The following is a 22609-nucleotide window of genomic DNA, read 5'->3' as shown; positions in this document are numbered from 1 at the left end:
ACGTGTTGGTCGGTTTGTCTGCTTGAAAATCTCATTTTGCAGCAATGAACAAACAGAGAAATTTATCTCTATAGATGAAACAGATGTTAACAAGAATCCTTTTGGGGACATCATTTGAAATTAAGAAAAATTTGAAGTTGGAAAAAAGGTAATATATTGCAATATATCACAGAATATCACAATATGTTTAAAATCGCAATATCTTGCATTATCTTATATTATATATAAGTGTTGTGATATCATATCGTGAGGCCTCTGGTGATTCCCACCCCTACTGAACACCACATTAGTAGTAGTACTAGTTTCAAATGTTGATACATTTAATTTGAAAGTGACTTCCTAGTTCAGTGTAGAACAGGTGTGCAGAGCAGTGAAGTGCCTGATTTATCAGTGAAATTACAATTTTATTTCAGTATTTACCAGCAGTACATAACAATAATTCCTAATGATAAAATGTATTAAATTACCACAAGCTGGATCAGGAAAAGCAGCAGAAAATGGACGGATGCATAAATCAATGAAAAATGGTTAGGTTTTTGCAAAGAAAATCGACACTGTCCATAATGAGATGATAAGCTTTGTAGCTAGCAATAATTACAGTGCTTTCTACAGGTCTGATGGTGCTATTGGAAAAGAAGGAACAGCCTTGTGTGCGCACAATCCAGTGTTGCAACAATCCTACTTTTAGTTTATACAGTAGGCTGTGTTGGGCAGTAACATATTACTTTCATTCAAATGTTGCATGCTCTTGGCTGGCTTGTTTGTGTCACAGAGGCTAAACTGGACCTGCCTGCATTTTTATTTTTACACATTAAATACAAAAGATGACACGTGTGGATAAGAAGATATGGCGAGGTAAATTAAATGGATTTAGGAGTGAGTGATGGTGTAACAGTAATAAAGAAAAAAACAGTTTTTATCTTGACATTCTTTAAGTCCCTCATTCCTTTTTTGACATTTTTTGGAAGCGCAGAAGCAAACCAAACATTTTTTTAACTCAAAAAATAATTTAAACAAGCAGTACAAAATGTGTAAAACAGTTAAAACAAATGCGTTCACATGCATCTTGCACATCATTTTGACATGCTTTCATTTTTAAAATGAAACAAATAAAGTTAAATAAAATCTGACTCATCTACGTCTCACTCAACTCACACTGAGCATCACCACCACAGATTTAACACCAAAGAGATAAATAATTTGTATATATATAAAAAATAAAAATAAAACCCTGTGATCTTAGCATGTATGATACATAATAAAAATGTAAGCAGGTCTCAAACTGGTTATGTGTAATCAAATAGTCAAAGCTCTGTGGAAATGTCATTAAATTAAAAAGGTAAAAGTCATTTCCATCATGTTTCCAGTGACAAATGGCCTGTTCAAGGAAGTGAACTACTAAATACCAGCCTTTTATTCAGCTGCCATTTAATTAGATGAATCACTGGCCTCCCTCTGCTGCCTCAGTCAGATATGCTGCTATCTCGCTGATAGAAAAAGTCAGACACCAGTCAGAGACCAGTGGAAGACATGTTTAATCACCAGGCAGGCGTTTGGATGACTGGGACAGAGTTCATCTGGCCAATTTACGGATGTTACTGAGGAGTCTCCTGCTGTACTCCCTGTGGTCAACTGGCTGGACTTCCATTACAGTTACCTTTACTCGACTCTCATCCTGAGAAGGGAAGAAAAACCTTAAGTTAGGTGCTGCAACATCTGAAAGAAAAGACATTTCTAGCCTCAAGAAATAAATGTTATAAGAGAATGTAGTGAGAAAAAAAATGAATAGGTTTAAATGGTAACCAATTCCAAGCCCAAATGTGTTTAGACTGCAACCGAATGGGAACTGCTTCTGGTGGAATATTGAACGGTCTATCTGCTGTTGGCTGGTCTTTGGTGCCAGCTGTCGTGACTTACTGTAGATCAGTGGTCCCACATTTTTCAAACTATGGCACACCTTCATTAGTATTTTATTATGCGGGGACAGAGAGAAACACGTAGGTCTAACTCAACTGATAGGCAAGTCCTCATCAAGTTATTCATTTTTACCAGGGATGAGAAAGCATGTTTATCAATTACCCAAAATCTGTGCAAAAAGATGTTAGCCAAGTAAATTTCACAGTACAGTCTAATTTCTGCTCTTTTTGCATTTTTGGTCATCTAAGACACTATCAGCATTTCTTTAAACTATTTTTACAGTGACAACTCTTGCTCTTTCTACTATTTTTGACTGCACACCTGGAAAACCCACAAGTGTGTTACATTACTACGACCACCGGTAGGCGGGAGGCATCAGGACGTTAGCTTGGTCATAACTGCATATTTAACAGGGATATGTTGATTTTAATCTTAGAGCACCCTTCGCTTGTCATTGAGGTACCCACTTTGGGAACCGCTGCTATAGACTACAAATCCATCTGTAGATACAAATGATGAATTTAAGGATTTCTCAACAAACTTGGGTCCAGGTCGGTCTCCAACTCGAGAACCTTGAACACCTCTATGGTGAATGCAATTTGTGGGGGAACAGCAGGATGTTTAGTGGGTGTTTATCTTTAATGAATAAGATAATAATATAAGTATGTTTTAGCTTAACTTATTACACCTTATTATTTTGGGAGAGTATTCATATAATGCCACACAATTCAGTGTCAACAATGTGCAGTAACAGCCACCATCAGCAAGATATATTTCACATTATATATCATCAACTAATGCAGTGGTTTCTCATGAGCACAAAAAGCCAAATGCTCGTTTCCATTATAATCTCACTATGAGGATTAATTCTAAGACAATTCATTAATCAATTAGCAATTCAGCCAGCATAACCAGCATCAATTAGTTAACATTTGCCCATTATCTCATACTGTATGTGGATCAACACCTCCATTAGTATTTTCAATTTGCATCTACCTGAGGATAGCAGGATAATTAAACAATACGGGGGGTGGGGGGTGTCGAGACAAGGTTCCATTTGACAGAAGGTGACAACTTATATAAAAGTAATGGTCTTCAAAAGGACGAGGGACTGGGAGAAAGAAGGCTTGTTCATTTACTGTAATATGTGTGGACTAATGTTCCAATCACATCTGGAGAAAACAATTAGTCATTGGCCTAACATTCAACCCCTATTCTCTGCCTCAGATGTTGGGGTGCGGCAGGGTTCTTCTCCCTGAAGAATTAAAACAACACAACTTCTTGATGCTGGCCCACTGACAAGACATGTAGACACACACTTTAACACACATGCAACAGAAGCCAATAGCCAACACACACCTCTTACTACCTCACAGAGAATTAATGAGATACTGCGCTGAACAACAGAACTACACAAAATGGAGGATCCCTGTGGAGAAATTTGGATAATTAAGCTGTAAAGAATAAATAAACCAATATTAATAAGATTCATTTCCAGTGTGTCAGCATGCTAACACACTAAACTAAGTTGCTAATTAGTTGGCCAATGAAAAGAAAAAAAAACGCACCGATTACAACACAGTGGCCCTATTTTCTTAACCGCACCACAAACTACCTTATCCGAAGTTGAATTAACATTTCTGTACGCAATAAGCTTCATATTGAAGGGCTACTGTATTGTTTAATAGCTTTGTTAATTTACCGTCATAAGTGCTCATTGTCAGACACAAGATAAGGAAGGAAGTAACAGAACCGATCATGTAAATGATCATATTCATAAGGCTTTGAATGGCACCTTCTCAGCCACATAAGGATATTCTCAACCCTTTTTCACATGCACAAGGACAGCAAATATATCTCAATGTGATTGACAAAGATTGCCCAGAGTGTGGTTTGTATATGATGTAAAGAGTATGTGGCTCTCAATGACCTGTCTGTTAACATAAGGCAGGAAAACAGGTCCCATCTGACACTAATGTATTCATTTAGACAAAAACAATTCATTCATTTTAGACAGACAGATGCTCGGAACAGTATAGTACCACAGATTTAAGACAACCAGCCTGGAATAGACTCAAAGACTCCCTACGACTGGGACCCAATATATTGGATCTAGTTATTGGTTGGAAATCAGATGCACTTTCCCAAATTAAACCAGATGTTTCCATAATACATGACAAACGTACAGCTGCCACACTACTAACAACATAAACTATCAAAGTGGAAAATGTGACATTTTGTCTTTTTCACATGGACTACTCTAGAAGGGCTTGTTGGATTGTCGAACAGCATCTGAAAACCCGCTCACTGCATACAGTACCTGCTGTATATTTAATCTAATTACATTTATTTTATGCAAACTACCTTTCCTCTTATATCTATTTGCACAGTTATTTGGACAGCTATTTGGACAATGCCTAATTAATGTATATGAAATATATATAGCTTTTTTTTAATGTATTATAATAAATACTGTAGTTCTGTTTCATACCTCTTTAAATTGTTTCTTGTAACATGAATTTCCCTTCTGCTGATCAATAAAGTCATGAATCGTGATATCAGTAACAGAGAAGGAAAACATTTTTATTAAAATTATTTCATCTGTCAGAAAGTGTGGTCCAACACCTCCAGATAGACACGTTTAAAAAAGTAAAAGTCTAAAAATCAAGAAGCAAAGTTTGCTGCACCACTGGAATCACCAAAATTGTGCAGTTTCACATTTATACTTGATGGGGATTTTAGTGCATTGTGCTTGTTAAGTCTAACAATTGGTTTATTATCCCCTAAAACAATTCAAACTTGAGTTTATACGCAAGAGAACAAACAGCATCTTTAAAATATGATCCTGAGCGTGGTTGTGCTTTCTCTGTGTCCTTGTTATAAAAAATTACAAAGCACAAATTTTGTAACTTCATTAATCTTGTTAGGCTCTGATATTTCATGACACTGTTCTATTTATATGAAAACACTGTGGTAGATGTCTGATCTTTCTTGACTGGGAAAGAACTAAAGCTGAGGTAGAAGGGCACTGAACAAGTGAATCACAGACTCTCTTTCTGCTCTGTGCTCGTCTTTTTGAATCAGAAGCTCTGAAACAAAAACAGTCAACTTTGACTAACACCCACTGACAATAATATCATATAATACAATGATAAGACTTGTTTAGAATATGTATCTGCTCAGACCTCATTACGTAGCTTTGTGGCATATCAATTCTTGTCCTTTTTCTACAACACTACAAAAATATGACAATTAATTAAAAGGGGCAGGAAAAAAACAGATAGGACTTATGTTAATTGTGTTGGTAGTCTTGACAAATAATTCCTAGAAATGTCATCAACACCAGTACCTCAATGCTGTTTCGCTCACTTCTGCGCTTCACCTTTGATTAATAATAATTAATAAGTGAGGTTGAGGTTGTTCTATATACTGTATGTTCAATTGTATTTTACTGTTATAGTTGTAGAGTTGGGCAGGTCTAGTGTTTAACTCTGCTAAAAGGCATGCACTGCAAAATATAGACTTTAATGAGGAGTGCTCATTGTGCCATGTTATGCTATTCATTAATGGATTGTTATGTTAAAGTAGCTATGAGGAATCTAATGATCATAAATGACACGTAACAGCAAACGAGACTAACAGTGAAAAGGACACTTTTTTTTTTAATATAGTTTTTGCACGGGTCCGATTTTTCCCGCAAAGTCACAAAATGATTTGCGGCAGGTAGGCAGGTACTCTACAGTAATCACATCTCGCATTGTAAAGTTATTTTATGAATGTAATAGACATATCACATACCTGTCTAGGAGAAAGAGGGCCAATTCAGGGTTGGTTTTGAATCATTTACAGTCCCGTAATTGTCTCCAACAGTATGACATGTTTTCTATTTCCATGTTTTGCTCTTTTTTATTTCTGGATTGTGATGACTGTCAATCTTTTGTTTGTCTCACATTTTATGTCCAGATTGCCATGAAAATGTGTTATTGATATCGATGGTTCTCAGAGGATGATTTAGAGAGAACATTCATGCTTGTACCACATGTTTCCTGTAATGCAGCCCTGAGGACAAACTGTATTTTGAGCTCTACTACTGGTAAGGCTGTAAAAAATAAAATCAAAATCAGCAGTATGTTGTTTGTTCGGACCAAACCTTCTGTATTGTGGGCTGTAATGAAAATCGCAGCCTCCAGCATCTGCTAGTGGGGCTTCAGGCTTTTTCTTGTTCAATGGTAAGTAGCAGTGGTATGCTAACATTTACTGTAAAGTCAAGAATATTTCATTTTGTTTTGTTCATTTGTAAATGAAGATTCCTCTTCATTGCAACAAATATCACCATATGTTAAATTAGACAGCAGCTACAGAAAATGTGCCTTTGTGTGTAAAAAGACTGAATGGCAAGACTTTCCCAGGACTTTGTGTAATTCCTCATAGAGAAGGTTTTACATTATTTTCCAGACTATGAAGAACAGTTTATGAAATTTGCTTAATGCTCCTTGTGGGTTTTTTGAGGTCAGAACACAGACCCTTCAGAGCTCATCCTACATCTCAATCATTCCACTCAGACTCTCGGCATGTGCCCCCCATAGCAAATTAGCCTCTGAATAATTAAGCTAATTAGGCTTAGACAGACAATAGCTAAATGCTAATTGGTGCCTAATTAAGAGAAACAAATCCACAGCTACATTTGTTTTCTGTTATCCAAAGTGCACTGGCTACATAACAACTCCCTTGTCACTGTGATACAAATTGAAATTATTTTGGATTCATGTCGTGTGACTGAGTGCGTGCTGATTATATTGCATTTTGCGCATCTAGTTTTGTGGCTTTACATACTTGGGACTGCAGTTTAACCAAAGATAATAACTGGTGACAAGTCTTGTTGTTAAAAAATTACAAATGGCATGTAGCCCATTAATAAGAACCAACACACCTCAATGCATTATGCTTTAACACCAGGGGATGCTTCACATAAAAACAGTATTCATTGTGAAGATTTTATCAAGCTCCTTTAATGCCTTTATGCTATTCAATGTTTGGAAAGCATCTTCTTCCACCTCTGCCTGCAACTAGCTCATCCTGAAGATTGCTGCAGATCAGACAAACGTTGTGCCAATCAAAATACTTAATCTCTAAACAGTGCAAGCTTTGAATCTCATCATGTTGTAATCATCATCCTTCATTCGTCACCACAAAACATGACAAGGGAAGTTCTATTAAGTGCTGCAGCTTCCAGTTACAGTTTTATAACTGAAATGAGACCATTTAATGCTTTTAAAACAATGTCACTTGTTTGCAATCCTGGTTATTTTTGAAAGCCCATTTTCCAGAACCATTATACGTGTACTGCTGGTGTATTTGTTCAGAACAGAGATAAGACAGCTGTGTGAAACAAACATGCATTTACCAATCATGGTTGAGTATTCCTGCAAGGCAGATATCACTGACAGAGTTGTCACAGCTTGCAGGACAATGATGAGCACCATTGAAAGAGGGAAACTAAATTGCATTGTACCAAATTCTATTGTGTGCTCCCGTGTATAGCTACTTACGTTGTACGTCTCCAGCTTGACTTTGTTTCTAAAGATGTGAGTTGTGAAGTTGGTTTTCTGAAAAACTTCATCGAATGCAGCCTCGTCCTTACACACACACACACACACACACACACACACACACACACACACACACACACACACACACACACACACACACACACACACACACACACACACACACAGGGTCTGTTAAAGTTAGACCTGGAAAAATTGTTAAGGCAATTTTCTTGTCAAATGGGAACAAACTAGTTTAAGGAGAACAGTGTGTGTGTGTGTGTGTGTGTGTGTGTGTGTGTGTGTGTGTGTGTGTCTCACTCACTGTGTCTCTGAGCTGTCCCAGTGTTTCTGCACTGTGACCTAACAGGACCTCAGCTGTCTCCTGGAAGCATGTCACCCACTGGTTATCCCCGAAGTCTGCTAAGTTGGCCTGAGAGTCAGACAGACAGAGATGATGAAGGGGGGAAAGATTATTCATGTGTCAATGTTCGAGTGTGTCTATGCGTGATCACAGAAGTTACAATATTCCTCAAAGTCAGCGACACTGCATGTGTGTCAAACGAACATTAATGACGTGCACTGTATGCATTTTGCACTTACAGAAAGTAGGAGTCTGTATTTAAAGTTAGGAAACTCTTGGTTACACTTTTCGCAGCGGTACAGTCCGTTTTGTTGGTCGATGACCTTCTTGTTGCAGTCTGCAGATGGACAGGCCTGGTATAGACAATTCTCCTTACGAGTGTATATCACTGTCGCCATGCAGCTGAAATAGTCCGTCTGAGAAGAGAGAACATAAGTGGGAGAGGAGGAAATCTAATTATGTAGCTGCGAGATCAATAAAAACTACCAAATCACATCAACTGCTGCAATTTGAACGTCTAAGAGGCTGCAGTTAATTTGCAGGTCCTAACCCTTTACACAATATTGTGCTGAGGAAAAATCTAAGCTGCAAATCAAGTTACATACTGGAAAAATATACCAAAGCAGATGAACCTTAAACACCATCATTAAATCATAGAAAATGTTTGTGTTGCTATAATGTATATATGTATATATATATATATATATATATATATATATATATATATATATATATATATATATATATATATATATATATATTTGTTAAACCCCATTGCTCCTGCATGGAGAATGACAAGCCACCTTTACAAAATACTGACCAGATGTATTTCAAGAGCATTGCATTAAATGTATCACCTTGGCAACTGCAACAGTGTAAATGCTACAATGTAGCAGTATGATTCACCAGCTAATTAACATTGGCCCTCAAAAGCATAATTCAAGTCACTAAACGTGGTAAACTGACAGAATACTACCGACTACTTTTGCAGGAGCAAGGAAGTGAGTCAGGGTAGCAGTGTTATGGATCATCTAGTTTCCCTGTTTAACTGAAAGCTTTCTCCCTTGAATGTGTGGGTGGTTTCTTGTAGTACTGGCAGATGTTAAAAACATGAAGATAACTGTAGCTGTCCTTGTGACTGTCTTATATTTGCCTTGTTTCATTAAAATGTCAGATCATACGACTCTGATTCTTTTTTTAAAGTCTTAGACTCAAATAAAACTGTGTTACCAAGACTTTTTCAGTTGCATTGTCAATTTCAAACAAAAATTGAATGCAAGAAGAATTCAAGCCTACACCACAGACATGAAACAGCTTTTCATTTCAGGCTGTTAGTGTGAGGCCACATGATTCTGGAAATGATGCAGCCAAATGCACGTGTGAATACGCCACTCATGCACTCGGAACAGATAATTATGGACCTCTTAGCTTAAAAATGATTCTTAGTAAATGTATAAATGTTGACTGTTTACCTTAAAACAATCTTGTCATTTCTCATTAAGCACATTTGCCTGGAACATTCTTAAAACTTTTTTTCTTATTCAAAATAAAGATACAGTATAGGTCCTAGTTGAGGTAGCATCTTTGTCTCATTTTGAGGCTGGATGATCAATTAAAGAAATCCTGCCCCTGCAGAAGAAGTGGATCCTCTCTTTCTATCGGTACATGTCATTACATACACAGACTTTAAAATGACAGAGCTATGTGTGCCAGGAGAACAAGTCTGAACATTGCAAAAGCTGTTGCAAGGCTTTTTAAAAGCACAAATCCTAAAAGATGTACAACAAATGGACCGGAACAAGACACCTCATCAAAGCGTTTGTTATGTAGGAGGCTGCATCTTGGTAAATAAATAAGGTGCCAGGTGGCTCAGCCTGTAAAAACACAATGAGTAATCATTAGTCCATAGTACAAGAGTCAAAATCAAAAAACAGTCAGAACGCTTCAAACTCTTTTCTGTTGGGGTACAACAGCAAATTAGTTCAAAGGGTAGCTCCCCTGCCCACCATACTACAGGTGATAACTGTAAAAACATTGTCTGGTCTGATGAATTCCAGTTCCAACCAGACCAACCACCGGAGGCGATGCATGGCATGCATGGTAACAACTCTACAGGCCATGTTCATTCATTCATGACCATCACGTAGCTTCAGGTGATAGGTACTGTGATAATGCTACCATCAGTACAGAAAGTGTGCAGGAATGGTTCAGGGTAATGCTGAGCTCAATGCAGTCCCATTAAACAGCTCTGTGATGAAATCAAACGCAGCAAGATCATAAAGAAACATTCACGTAGCAAACCTTTGGGGGGATGCTCGGTTCTCATCCAAATGTTATGAGTATTCTTTTGAAATTTTCTCGTATAATTGTTATTGATATTTTTAAATCATAACTTTGCAGCACACAGCAAATGTCAGGAAACCAAAGCCCATCAAACGCTCGATGGTGTTTTAAGTCCCCAACGTCTCCTTCCAGGCAGCGCTGCAACCGTTGACTTCAAGGCACCTAACCCTAACCTTAACCCTAACCATAACCATTGCCTAATCCTAGTGAGACGTTACCGATAAATCCATCAAACTGAAGTGAGAGAAAAAGAATGTAAGGAGGTGCAAACGTGCTCCTTCTAGTTCAGACAGGACATGCTTCAACAGTTTTAATAATGCAAATAAATAAGCTGTTTAGGGTAAAAAAAAAATAAAAGTAAAAAATGTAATTAAACTCAGATCAAACTTGGCATCATCAGTAAAACTCTTGCCAACAAGTCAGTCCAGCTGGTTGATGCACGCTGTTTACACATCTTAAATTTGACTTCTAAACAATCTTGGAACTGTTTAACAAAGAGAGCAGAGGGAGTTGGAGAGTTCTATACATAATTAATGCAAGATGAGGCGACTCTCTCTCTCCCTCTCTAATACATAAATTGTGCTAATGTACACACACACACACACACACACACACACACACACACACACACACACACACACACACACACACACACACACACACACACACACACACACACACACACACACACACACACACACACACACACACACACCAAAACATACACATGACTAACATGCAAGGTTGTATGCAAAGACTCAAACTTACACAAAACTTACTTTGCAATACAGATACAATGGGCTAAACTTTTTTCAGTTATGAATTTAAATTAAAGTGTACACAGTCAAACAAAATCAAATTAAAATGCAGCGATGTTGCTGTAATTTAAACCGATATTAACACCTAAAGCGGCAGAACTCACACTGTGTTAAATCAACAGCTAAAAAGGAAATAAATGCTAATTCTGGGGGGAAAAAAACTATTTTCTCATCATGTGGAGAAGCACAGGATTCAATTTCCATAAATACAAAAAATGCACACAGTAGATGAACTGTGTCTCATTGGGAAGAAGCACACGTGTATATGCCTGCATACAAACGCTTGCATATGGATATAAACAAGCACAAAGCGATAAATATGATACACATGCATATGTAAGAGACCACAGAAAAATATGTTTTCCTAGCTTCACCAGAGGGTATTTCTTCCACCAGGAGAGCAGGCCTTGAACAAGATGTTGGAATTACAGCCAGAATTTAAAATGAAATGCTATAAAATCCATTCTACACAAAAACTACAAGCAATAGCTGGGCCAGACTCATCACTAATGTTGGCCTAAATGAGTCTATCAAAGACTCTCTCTAGGACGCTGGCCAAATTCACACACTGACTGAGCAATGCTGCCTTCGTTATACAACCCACACGCTCTGTAAAGTGTTCAGTAGGAGCACTGAATGTGAAAAGGCCATTGTGTTCTCTGCATCCCTTGTGAGATGGTTGATGTTGTCCTGTGTCCCCACGACCTCTACAGATACTGTCAGTCAGACTTAGAGCTTCCTGACACTTTCTTCCCGCTAGCCAACACTGACTCACATCCCCATATCTGTCCACCCATCCATCTACCCAGTACCCATGCCACACAGCAAAAACCCCTCCGAAACACTTACTAAGAAGGTTTTTTTAATTAGGAGAATTTCTCCCGTTAGCAACAGCCCTCTCCCCCTCAAGACCCCTCTCCCATGTTTCCGCCCGCATGTCTGCCTCATCACATTTTGCAGACTTGGGTAGATTGGAGTGCTGGAAGGCTGAAGAGGTGGGAAGGCGATGGGTGGGGAAGGTGGTAGGAGGGTGGATGTGGCAGGAAGAAAAAAACAGGACACTTTCTTTGGGGGCTTGTTGAAAGCTCATGATGTGGCAGATGCTACAGAGAATGTGAGGATAGCGGTCAGCAGGATCTGGACCATAGCACTTCTATCACAACTAGAACACTTTAAATAGATCCCCCTGCATTTGTCATCATCTCTGCCCTTCTTCTGTGTTTCTTTTTTGTCTCCCTCTGTATTCCAGTGTGTACACAGAAGCCTTGGGGCAAAGTCTGAACCTTAAGCACACTGAAAAGAAACCTAGAAGAGCAGCTGCTGATTAACACTGCACAACAACAACGCTCACAGACACACAAAAATATGTGCGCAGACTTACCTAAAGATTCATACATGCACTCATAAACACACACACCTGAAACTACTTTTCATTCTTATCACACCAAATCCCTGTGTCACCTTCTGGCACCTAAATGCAATTAAAATTTGTATGTGGAAGGGCAACCAAGTGAAAATCTACTTCACATAATTGACGTGGCTACACATGCCAACTTGAATGCTTGTATACACACACACACACACACACACACACACACACACACACACACACACACACACACACACACACACACAGAATGTCAAATTAGATTCCTTCAAAGTATAAGCTAATGATTTGGATTCCGTCATTATTACCAAAGCTGCTGCCTCAGAGTGTGTGATAGACAACCCCCTAAAAGCCATTTAATCACAGTAACGGTTGGGGGTACAAAGGGCAGAGACAGAAAAGAGGAAAAGACAAAGAGAAGAAGAGAAGGTAAAAAGACAGAAAAAGAGGAGGAATAAATCTGAGTTCAACTCTTTTTCCCACATCTGCCAGTTCGTATCCTTTTTCTAAATAACCCTTGTCACTTCTCCCTCTTAGTCCCCACACTCTTCCCCCCGTGGTAATTTTTTTTTTTTCCTTTGGCCTAGTCCCCTTCCATCCTGCAACGCAGGTTTGTCAGTGACATGAAGTTTAAGTGCCTGGATTTTCTTCCAGTCCCTCACTCTCCCATGTTCTCCGTCCACGCTACTTCCCTTCTGGTACTGTTATGCCCTATAGGCTTCTTCAAACTCCCAAACATAATTAGAAACTTTCATTAGAAACGACATTGATCTTGAAGCTACCCATAAGTGGCTTCTAATTAAACATGAGGGATGAGGGAGACTAGTCAGAGATAAACCTAATTAATTAGATAGGTTTATGAGTGTCGCAGACCACTTTTAGTCTAAAGCATTGCATAATTCAGTGCAATGACACTTTTTAAAATGGCACAAGGTTCAATTTCAGAGTTCTCACATGCTCCTTCAATGGCGTATGCCAGTTCAACCAGCAATGCTAATATGTGAGTATCACTATCTCCCTGCCACAGCTAAAACAAGAGAACCATGACTCTAATCCAGGAAGTCATAGAAAAGCACAGCCTGAAACTATTTACAATGAATGGAAGACTCACTGTGGATTTGTGTTGGGCTAAATGCTTACGTTCAAATGAGACTCATTAAATCCACGTGTGTTCACAGAAAATCTTCCCTGATAGTTTTAAATAAGAGGCTATCAGTGTAATCTCTACATGGCTATATAAACACCATCCAATTTATGTTATGCCCCTGCAATGTTTAGTAGCAGGGGTTGTTTTAGCGTGCCTGACGTCAATTTCCACTTTGTGACTCCCTACATTTTTCAGCCAGTTCAGCTGTGGGTTATACTGTAGCTAGAAAAAGCATAAGTATAGTAAAGCAAGTAAGAGCAAGTAAGTGAAATATGATGGACTTGTTCTGGTGTGAGTGCTAAACTTTGGGGCAAAACGGTAAAGCTGTAACTCTTTGATTTTCAGGGATTGACGGCAAAAGCCTGTGTTTACTGTGCTTGGCTTTCAACACTGAAATATTTTCTTTTATCAAACTCTGTTGTACTGTATCTATTCTGAGGTTACGTCATCTGTAGGGTTTTCTTTCATTTCGTCTTCAAACAGTAGCCAGCTGCCCAAGTGAGAGAAGGATTTGCTGACTCACATCAATCCTCTTCCAGCCAAGGTTTTCATAAAGAACTGGCTCAGAGATCCAACTAAAACTGCAATGCAAAAAAATGAATTTATGTTTTGCTGTTACACTCGTTGTGGGTTCATTTCTACCGGATCTACTGTAGATGCCCTGTTTTGAGAGCCAGTAAACATTCAAATTTAAGTTATACAACCATATAAAAACAAGTTAAGTTGTGTCATATTTGCTCATGGTTTTTATATTATAATTCTTACTTTCTGGCCCTTTACTGTGGAATACACTGAGTCATGGAAATGCCTTAATGAATCAACCAAAGCCAAAGAAACAGAAATACTGTAAATGCAACACATTCATTGAAATGAAGACATTAAACCTTAGTTTACATCTTCATTGCCTACACCACTTACTTGTCTTCAAGTGAATTGTTTTTATGTTAATTCATAATGTATTAATAAATTATTAATGAAGTATAAATTCCAACTCCATGAATAAAAACTACATCTGACTTGTGGAGAGATTTAGCCATAATTTCATTGTAGCGCTGAAAGGAATTTGCAATACTTTTTAAGCAAACATTTAAATTTTCCTTTTAATAGATTTTCTGTTGAGACATTCAGATGGTAGTCAGAATTTGGCGTAAACAGAATGAGAACATGGATCCGTCATGCCTTGTTACCACTGTGCAGGCTGGTAGTGGTGGTGGTGTAATGGTGTAAATAAATAATCATCAGATCAGTAATAAAAAAGTACTTATTAGTTGCATTTTTAATTTATTGTGAGGCCAGTTATCCATGATAATACAACATCTGATATCGAAAGGGCCTAGAAATTAAAAAGACGTCACCAAAAGTTTTATGGTAGCTTTTTCTTTAAATGGTCAATTAATCCAAATACCAAAAACAAATGGTGTCTAGCTACGGAAGTAATTCTGGTTTCATCTGACCCAGTTTTTAGATTTCTGTCTCTAATATCTGTTGTTATTAAGGTGAACTAACCCTTTAAAGAGTCACTTTCTGTTTTCTGTTTTTTGTCTTTAGATCGGTGCCTTGCTATGCTTTACTGTATGCATTTATGTACAGTATGTATTTATGTATGTACTGCACCTTCTCTGCTTGTCCCAACTGTTCATTCTTAACGTCGCTCAGTGTTTTCCAGTTCACCTTTGCTCCGCTCCCCACTGACCTCGTCTCTGTCAGGGATTGGCTGTCAAGCGCATAGCCTCCCTGGTCATACCTGTAGTGTGGACATTAAAACACACAGCACAATTGTGCAAATAAATGTATGCACAGTCTTGCACACCAAAAACAAATACACATACATGTGAAATATAACATGCATTATTTAGAGTGTAAGAAGACAGAAAGAAAAGACCAAAGGAGGGTCTGTCTGTTGAGTCAAATGAAAACACAAATAGAGCATGCTTGAGAAAGCAATCACTGGATACTAAGGTGATTAAACTTGACAGGTACATCAATATTAGTCATCTGTGAACATGTCCAGAAGTCTATAGTGAAAAACAGGGTGTAAAAGAAAGTGAGTTTGTGTGTGTTTGTTTATATGAATGCATGTGTGTTATATTAACAGACTTTGATTTTTCCTGCGAAGGAGATACTGCACTGGATTTGCTATTATCTAAAGAAACCACCTTCAGCCATGACTGAATTGCTCCCTTAACTGATTTACAGCCACTGCATCTGTATCCTGCAATCCAGTTTTTCTGACATATGGCTGTCTATCATGGACAAATGCATTCATACTTTAATCAGCTTTTTATATTTATATACATTTTGTTCATTAACAGTTTCTTTGCTGAGGCTAAAAGAAAAACAATTCTCATCTGTCTTTTCTTTTGTGTAGCCACTCCATCTATTAATTTATCTACCTTTTTAATATTCCCTTTTAAATCGTAATGCATCAGCGTGACTCCTGCTCTGTATTCTAGCCGAGCAGAGCAATCTAATCAAGGCATCATCCAAATTCATCAGTTTCCTCCAATTTTGCAAGGCAGCAGCATGGTCAAAACAATCCCACAAAGCACCACATCACCACAGGAACTAGAGTCAGACAGATACTCTTTGTCTTTGTAAAGCGCAGACCTACATGTAAAAAAGAAGTGGAAAACACTCTGTCTGCTCCTTGAATAACATTCATTGTCATTCCTTCACCGCTGTCAGCGTGTAAACTGAAGAGTGGACCAAACAGTAGCAGAGGGGGGGTAAGGGTTTGAGAAGAATGGAAGGAGGAGAACTGCTTTTATTTAGCCCTTTGAATGTTAGGATGCGATGGTGTATTGACCAAAGACTATAAGACCAAGATTAAAACTGGAGCAATGGATGCTCTCTCTCCACTCTCTCCCTCTCTAACACACACACGCACACACGCATGCACACAGACGGCTATTGTTCAAGTAGCATCTAGCAAAATTTAGAAACCAGATTAAAAGAGTGAACAGAATAATGTCCACAGGTACCAACAAACCCAAATTGTATTCACACTTTGATGCTGTGAGTTTGACGCTGCCTAATAATAGCTTTCAGTGTAACACACACAATCACAAGCACACTGAAGCACTGATATGTACACACATTTCAGCGGTGGCTAGAGTTGGGAACAGCCTTAATGAATGAAAGAGTCATAATTTTAAATCCCTCTACAGGAAGTGCTAATAAGAATCCAGTTTGATGCGGCTCACCATGTCCCCATCTTTCTGTGCACGTACAGTAGCAGTTCAGAGCTGGAATCTAGAAATATCCGTGTTCTGCTTTTCTGTTATTCCACGTGATCATCAGGGCTTTGCACTTAGGTTTTTCATCAGTGTTTGATATTTATTATACTATATTTTACATATATAAGCGTTACAGAAACAGGAGGGATAAGATCTTGAGTGATTTGTCTGTGTGTTTGAACATACCGTGTCTTGAGTGGTGCTTGTGATAAAGTGATTGGATGTCCGTGCGCACTGCACATCCCAGCATTTGTGGATTATTTTCTAAGTGTTTATCAATGTGTGTTGGTGAGCGTTGGTGTATGTGTGCACACCAGTGTGACTCACCAGGCCCGCAAACTAAAGGCCTCCGGTATGTCTGGGTTGACCATGACTGTTGAACTGAACAAAGCAGAGAGAGATATGCCCCCAAAATCAGATAAGCGCGCTCCTTTGATGGCGACTACAGGCTCCCCGGAACCATCAAACTTCTCCGCCTGGAGAAAGGACAAACTGTGTCAAAGACAGGAATTGAGGAGAGGAAGATGGAGAACAAGAGATGGCAAAAGCATTTGTGTTATTGTCTCTCAGCCTGTTTCTGCAGCTTGCAGAAACCAGAAAGTAATATGTGGTATAGTTTGCTTTTATAATCGGACAACCTACAAGTTAATTTGAAAGTTATTTTTGGATTTTGGCAAAGAGGAGGGATTAGCTCTTGCAGATTGAATGAGCTTAGTGAAGAATAGTGCCATTTCATGCACATTCGAGAATTATTTAGCCTTCCGTCTCAAATCACAGACTCTGGTCCAAAACAATCCTGAAGGTCACACGGATGATTTGACTGATCCAAATTTTACAGCCTAAAAAACCCAATCAAACGGCTCTGAATGCAAGAGCACTCACACAGATATGTTACGCACATAAACGGATGGACACCTTTATAAACACACGATTAATTACAGCCTGCTCAACATGTTTTTAAGTTAAACTGCAAATCCATCCCTAGATACAGACAGATATTAGGCAAGGAAGGAGAGAGAGCGAGAGGAAGAGATTACAGTTAGTACCTCCTCTCCCCACAGTGTGACTGTCACCACTTTGCCAGTTGTGTCTATTAGGTCGAGGGCCCTCTTGGAGACTTCTCTGCTGGTCTTAGTGGTGATACGGGATACATCCTCAGCACTCTTACACACTCCAATCACATCTACGGGCAGAGAGAGAGAATCATTTTACATATCTATCTATAGATAGCTCACGAATACAGGCAGAACATTATACTTATGAGGTAAAACAGGGAGAAAGCAATAGTTCATTAAGTGAAGAGAACCTTTTAAAATGTCTTCACATGGTGTATAGTTAAAAAACTGCCCCCTGGGTATTATGAAGTGGTATCACATCACAGGAGTAAAGACCCAACACAGCAGAGTTTACACCCCTCTGATATTGCCAAGTCAAAGCCATATGACATAAATGTCATAACAGGCTGGCTAACACCCTGGCCCACACTTCAAATCACAACAAACACACTCATTCATGTTTCCTGTCATGCCCGAGGCCTAAAAACTTCATTCAGGATTGCTGATTCACTGAAGAGCTGTTGCTGCTGAGCTCAAAGACGAAGAAGAACCTGGCCTATCATGACTAATATTAAAACATCATCAGAACAAGTCAAATTAATTTATAAAGTGCTTATGTATAACAAATGTCACAATAATACTGAAAACAAAGAAAATTTAAGATGAATCAAGAAATTGTGTAAATTGTGTGTAAAAAAAAGATGGGATGGAATGCATCTCCATTCTATGACGTAAGGTTATCAATATAACATTTGTGAAGTGGTATTTGAATATTGCATTGTATACGATCATGTTTTCAAGATTGCAGTCTTCTTCCTTGCCTTTGTTGCCACATTGCTATGTTTCTTTGCCACCATCTGTCGATAAGTGGAATAGTGTGAAACAGGCTAATAATAATAATAACGATAATAATCAATTCAATTTTATTTATAGTATCAAAACATAAAAAGACACTCTACAAATAGAGTAGGTCTAGACCACACTATAATTTACAAAGACCTACCAATTCCAGTAATTCCCCCAAGAGCAGTGTGACAGTGGTGAGGAAAACTTCCCTTCAGGGAGAAACCTCGGACAGACCCAGGCTCTTGGTGGGCGATGTCTTACAGTGCCGGTTGGGGGTGTGATGAATAGTGGCAATAATAGTCACAATAAAGATAATGGAACTATAGCCGCTTTCCGACCGGAGGGATTTTTAATGTTCCTAGAACATAAAATTCCTAGAACCCTTTTTTTCTCGTGTTCCGACTGGACCAATTTGGGGATTTTTAAGTTCCTCTGGCCGCAGTTCCTGTAACTCTTTAAGCTCCTACTTCAGAGCAGGGTCTTTTCAGACAGACCAACAACGGGACAATTTTAACAGTTTTCGCCATCTTATTCATCACTAAATTCGTCCATCATCAGATTAACGGGAACCTGTGGTTAACGGCCTTTTCGGAGTTAAACTCCACAAGCGTGCCCTGCGGGCTTGACAAGCTCACTCACTCACACACGAGAGAGATACCCGTTTCTCTTCGGGAGACTTAGGCTATATACTATATGCTATATAAACTTAAAACAAAAAGTAAGGAAATTTGTGTTTGGTAGATTATTTCTCTTTGGTAACAATGCTTTTTGGCAATAAATCTTTGGAAAGCCTGTTTAGTTCCCTTTCAAATGGTGCCCCATTTGTAAGGAACATGCATTTGTGGGATGAGCAGCAGCCCTGAGTATGTGGGTTGCGCCCATGAAGAAATTGCCAAATCTTCTCTGACAATGCCAAACAGCTTATTCTGCCATTGACTCGTTTGGTGGATTGGATGATTGAATTTTGAAGAAACAAGACATATTGGCAATTTAAATTAACAATTTATTCATTTCACAAATAGTAGCCTCAGTAGCATGAAGAACCATACACAGCCAAAACAGCCTGGCACCTCCTCCTCATGCTGGTCACACGCTGCTTTGGAATGGCATCCCATTCTTCAACCAGCATTTGTCGCAAGTCAGCCAACTTGGTTGTGTTGGTTACTGGCATGAACAGCACGCCCAAGCTGATCCCACAAGTGTTCAATGGGGTTGAGGTCAGGACTGCTGGCAGGCCGTTCCATCCTCTCCACTCCCACATTCTGGAGGTAGTCTCTGATAAACCCTGCCCTGTGGGGGCGAGCGTTGTCATCTTGGAGGATAGAGTTTGGTCCCAGGCTGTGGAGATATGGGATGGCCACTGGATGCAGAATCAGGCCCCTGATTGTCAGCACCTGGGGGTACCAGAAGCTCAAAACGAGAGTCAATAGCAACAGCAAAGAAAAGCTGTTTGGCATTGTCAGAGACGATTTGGCAAATTTTTCATGGGTGCAACCCACATACTGAGCTCTGCTGCTCATCCCACAAATGCATGTTCCTTACAAATGGGGCACCATTTGAAAGGGAACTAAACAGCTTTCCAACGGTGTAAGATTTATTGCCAAAAAGCATTGTTACCACAGAGAAATAATCCATCAAACACAAATTTCCTTACTTTTGTTTTAAGTTTACATTAGATTTAGTATTTAGATCCTACTTTTTTTGGTATATTTGTTTTCTGATTTTAATGCTATAAAGACTGTTGCCGTGCTTGCGTCACTCCCTTACCCCTCCTATAGTCCCTACACTTGGCCTGTGCGAATGCAAATGGGAAAAAACGGTTTTGGGGGAGAGTAGTTAGTAGATCTGCTTAGAAGTGGACTTTTCCTATAACTACATTCCTGTAACTACTTGATCGGAAAGCGGCTTATGACTAGAAATAGTAGTTGTAGTAGTTCATGGCGTAGCAGGGCACTGCAGGGCGTTACAGGGTGTAGTAAGTCATTGCAGGGCACTGCAGTGCATAGCAGGGCACTGCAGGGCATAGCAGGGCGCGGAGCTGGACCATGGCGACAGCTGCAACCATGATTTAGGTGCCACCCTAATCCAAGAAAAACTGCTGGGCGAATAAACATAAGGACTCCAGGGAATAAGCTCCCCAGAGCTAAATTAGTAACAAGCGTTTCTGGGACATGGATACACACAAATGGAAAGAGAGAGGAGAGAGAAGCTCAGTGTGTCAAAGGAAGTCCCCCGACAGTCTAAAATTATAACAGCATAATTAAGAGCTGGTGCAAGGCAAACCTGAGCCAGTTATATAAGGGTTGGTAGATGAATCTGACGACTATGAAGAGAAGCAGAGAAGAGAATGGGTGCCGTGTCTGAAGCTATATACCCTCCCCCGCCGGTCTAGACGAACGCTGCAACTCCTCACTCCCTAACTATAAGCTTTATCAAAGAGGAGAGTTTTACTCTACTTTAAATGTGGTGACGGTGTCTGCCTCCCGAACTCAGACTGGGAGCTGGTTCCACAGGAGAGGAGCTTAATAATAATAATAATAATAATAATGATAACAACAACAACAACATTTGTATAGCACCTTTAAAAACAATAGTTTACAATGTGTTTTGACAGGAGACACAAAAGCACATACAATACACATATATACACATCATTTTAATAGTGAAAATAGAAGATGGGACGGCTTTAAAGGACAGAAAAACAATGATTTAACAGGTGAAAAGACTATAAAAGGTATATCTGTGTTGTGTGTGTGCGCACAATACAATCAAAACAATTAAAACAAAGACCCACCCATAAAAGCATTGCTCTATAGCTCTACTAGTGACAATCTTATGGTGTCAAAACTAGTGCACATGCGTTAAATAAAATGACAAGACAGAATAATAATATAGATTTTGCAAACCAGTCATTCTCTGAACTTCATCCTCCTGTCCGCTAACCGTTCTCTAAACTCTTCCTCTCTCCCCTCCTTTCACCGTTACTCTCTTGCTCTCTGTCTGTGATCTTTCAACCCTCCTTAATTCCATTATGATTGAGACGATGTCATCCACCTCTGAACTCCATTATCACCACAGGAACAGGCTGACAGTTCTCATTACCATGCTATAATCCCCTACTTAACAAAGGAGCGAGGAGAGCGGTATTGGAGAGAGGGTGAATGGAGAGACAACAGATGACACACACGACATGTAACGCTGCCCCTCTGCGACCAGCGCAAACACACTCCTCCAGGTAAACCGCTCAGTGCATCTCTAAACTGTGTTGCTGTACTGGCTTGCATTGCTCATAGTTTACACACTAGTATAATCATGCAATATTACTGCTCTGAATGTTAACCTACATGAATTTTCCACTCAGTAGGTTTGCAACCATTAATGTATTGTCCAATATGGCATGTCCAACACTTGAAAGTAGAGGCCGACCGATAGTGGATTTTACCGATACCGATAGCTAGGTTGGGCCGTATTTGCCAATAACCGATTAATCGACTGATAGTATTTAGAATTGAGCATGTGTTGTCTAAAACAGTTCTCCTACATATTTGGAGTCATCCAGTGCAAAAATAAACATAATGAGCATTATAATTCATATAAAGGACAAACTATTTACATTTCTTCAAAAAAGGCCCAAATGTATGCCAAATCTCAAAACAGTGACGCCATTCTTCTCTGTAGAACGGTTTAGAATGGTAACAGACGATCTCTGACCTGGAGGGATCTATCTTTCCCACTATATACTCTCTGTTCTCGCTTGGATGCCCATATAAGGTGTAATGTGTGATAGACCTGCCTTCCCATTGGTTGAAAACATAAACAAAGGCATCATGGGAGATTCCCTCGTCGGTAGCACGGAGTTAGCGGCAGAAATGACCGAAAACGTGATGAATTATGGACATCAAGTGGATAAATCTTGGATGTAACAGTTTGGATTTAATGCTCAACAACCC

General features: G+C 39.2%; 1 protein-coding gene across 2 annotated transcripts in view; it reads right to left on the bottom strand.

Annotated features, from left to right (window-relative positions):
• Positions 1 to 383: 383 nt before the first annotated feature.
• Positions 384 to 22609, bottom strand: part of LOC114566725 (replication protein A 70 kDa DNA-binding subunit-like) — a 43267-nt gene continuing 21041 nt past the window's right edge. Inside the window, exons 11-17 of one of the 2 annotated variants that reach the window (XM_028595402.1) lie at positions 17805 to 17941; positions 17086 to 17234; positions 15137 to 15266; positions 8067 to 8243; positions 7789 to 7896; positions 7467 to 7553; positions 384 to 1675 (exon numbers count right to left, since the gene is read on the bottom strand). In XM_028595402.1, coding sequence (XP_028451203.1) covers positions 1574 to 1675; positions 7467 to 7553; positions 7789 to 7896; positions 8067 to 8243; positions 15137 to 15266; positions 17086 to 17234; positions 17805 to 17941 — 890 coding nt within the window. In that variant the 3' untranslated portion in view covers positions 384 to 1573. Of the gene's footprint in view, positions 1676 to 6909; positions 7004 to 7466; positions 7554 to 7788; positions 7897 to 8066; positions 8244 to 15136; positions 15267 to 17085; positions 17235 to 17804; positions 17942 to 22609 lie in introns of those variants that run through there. The other variant, XM_028595403.1, reaches the window with a different exon arrangement.

The sequence above is a fragment of the Perca flavescens genome, chromosome 13 (assembly GCF_004354835.1).
Source record: "Perca flavescens isolate YP-PL-M2 chromosome 13, PFLA_1.0, whole genome shotgun sequence".
In the NCBI taxonomy this organism is placed as follows: Eukaryota; Metazoa; Chordata; class Actinopteri; order Perciformes; family Percidae; genus Perca; species Perca flavescens.
The sequence above is the reverse complement of the archived record's forward strand: the minus strand, read 5'-3'. Positions and strand labels throughout refer to the sequence as shown.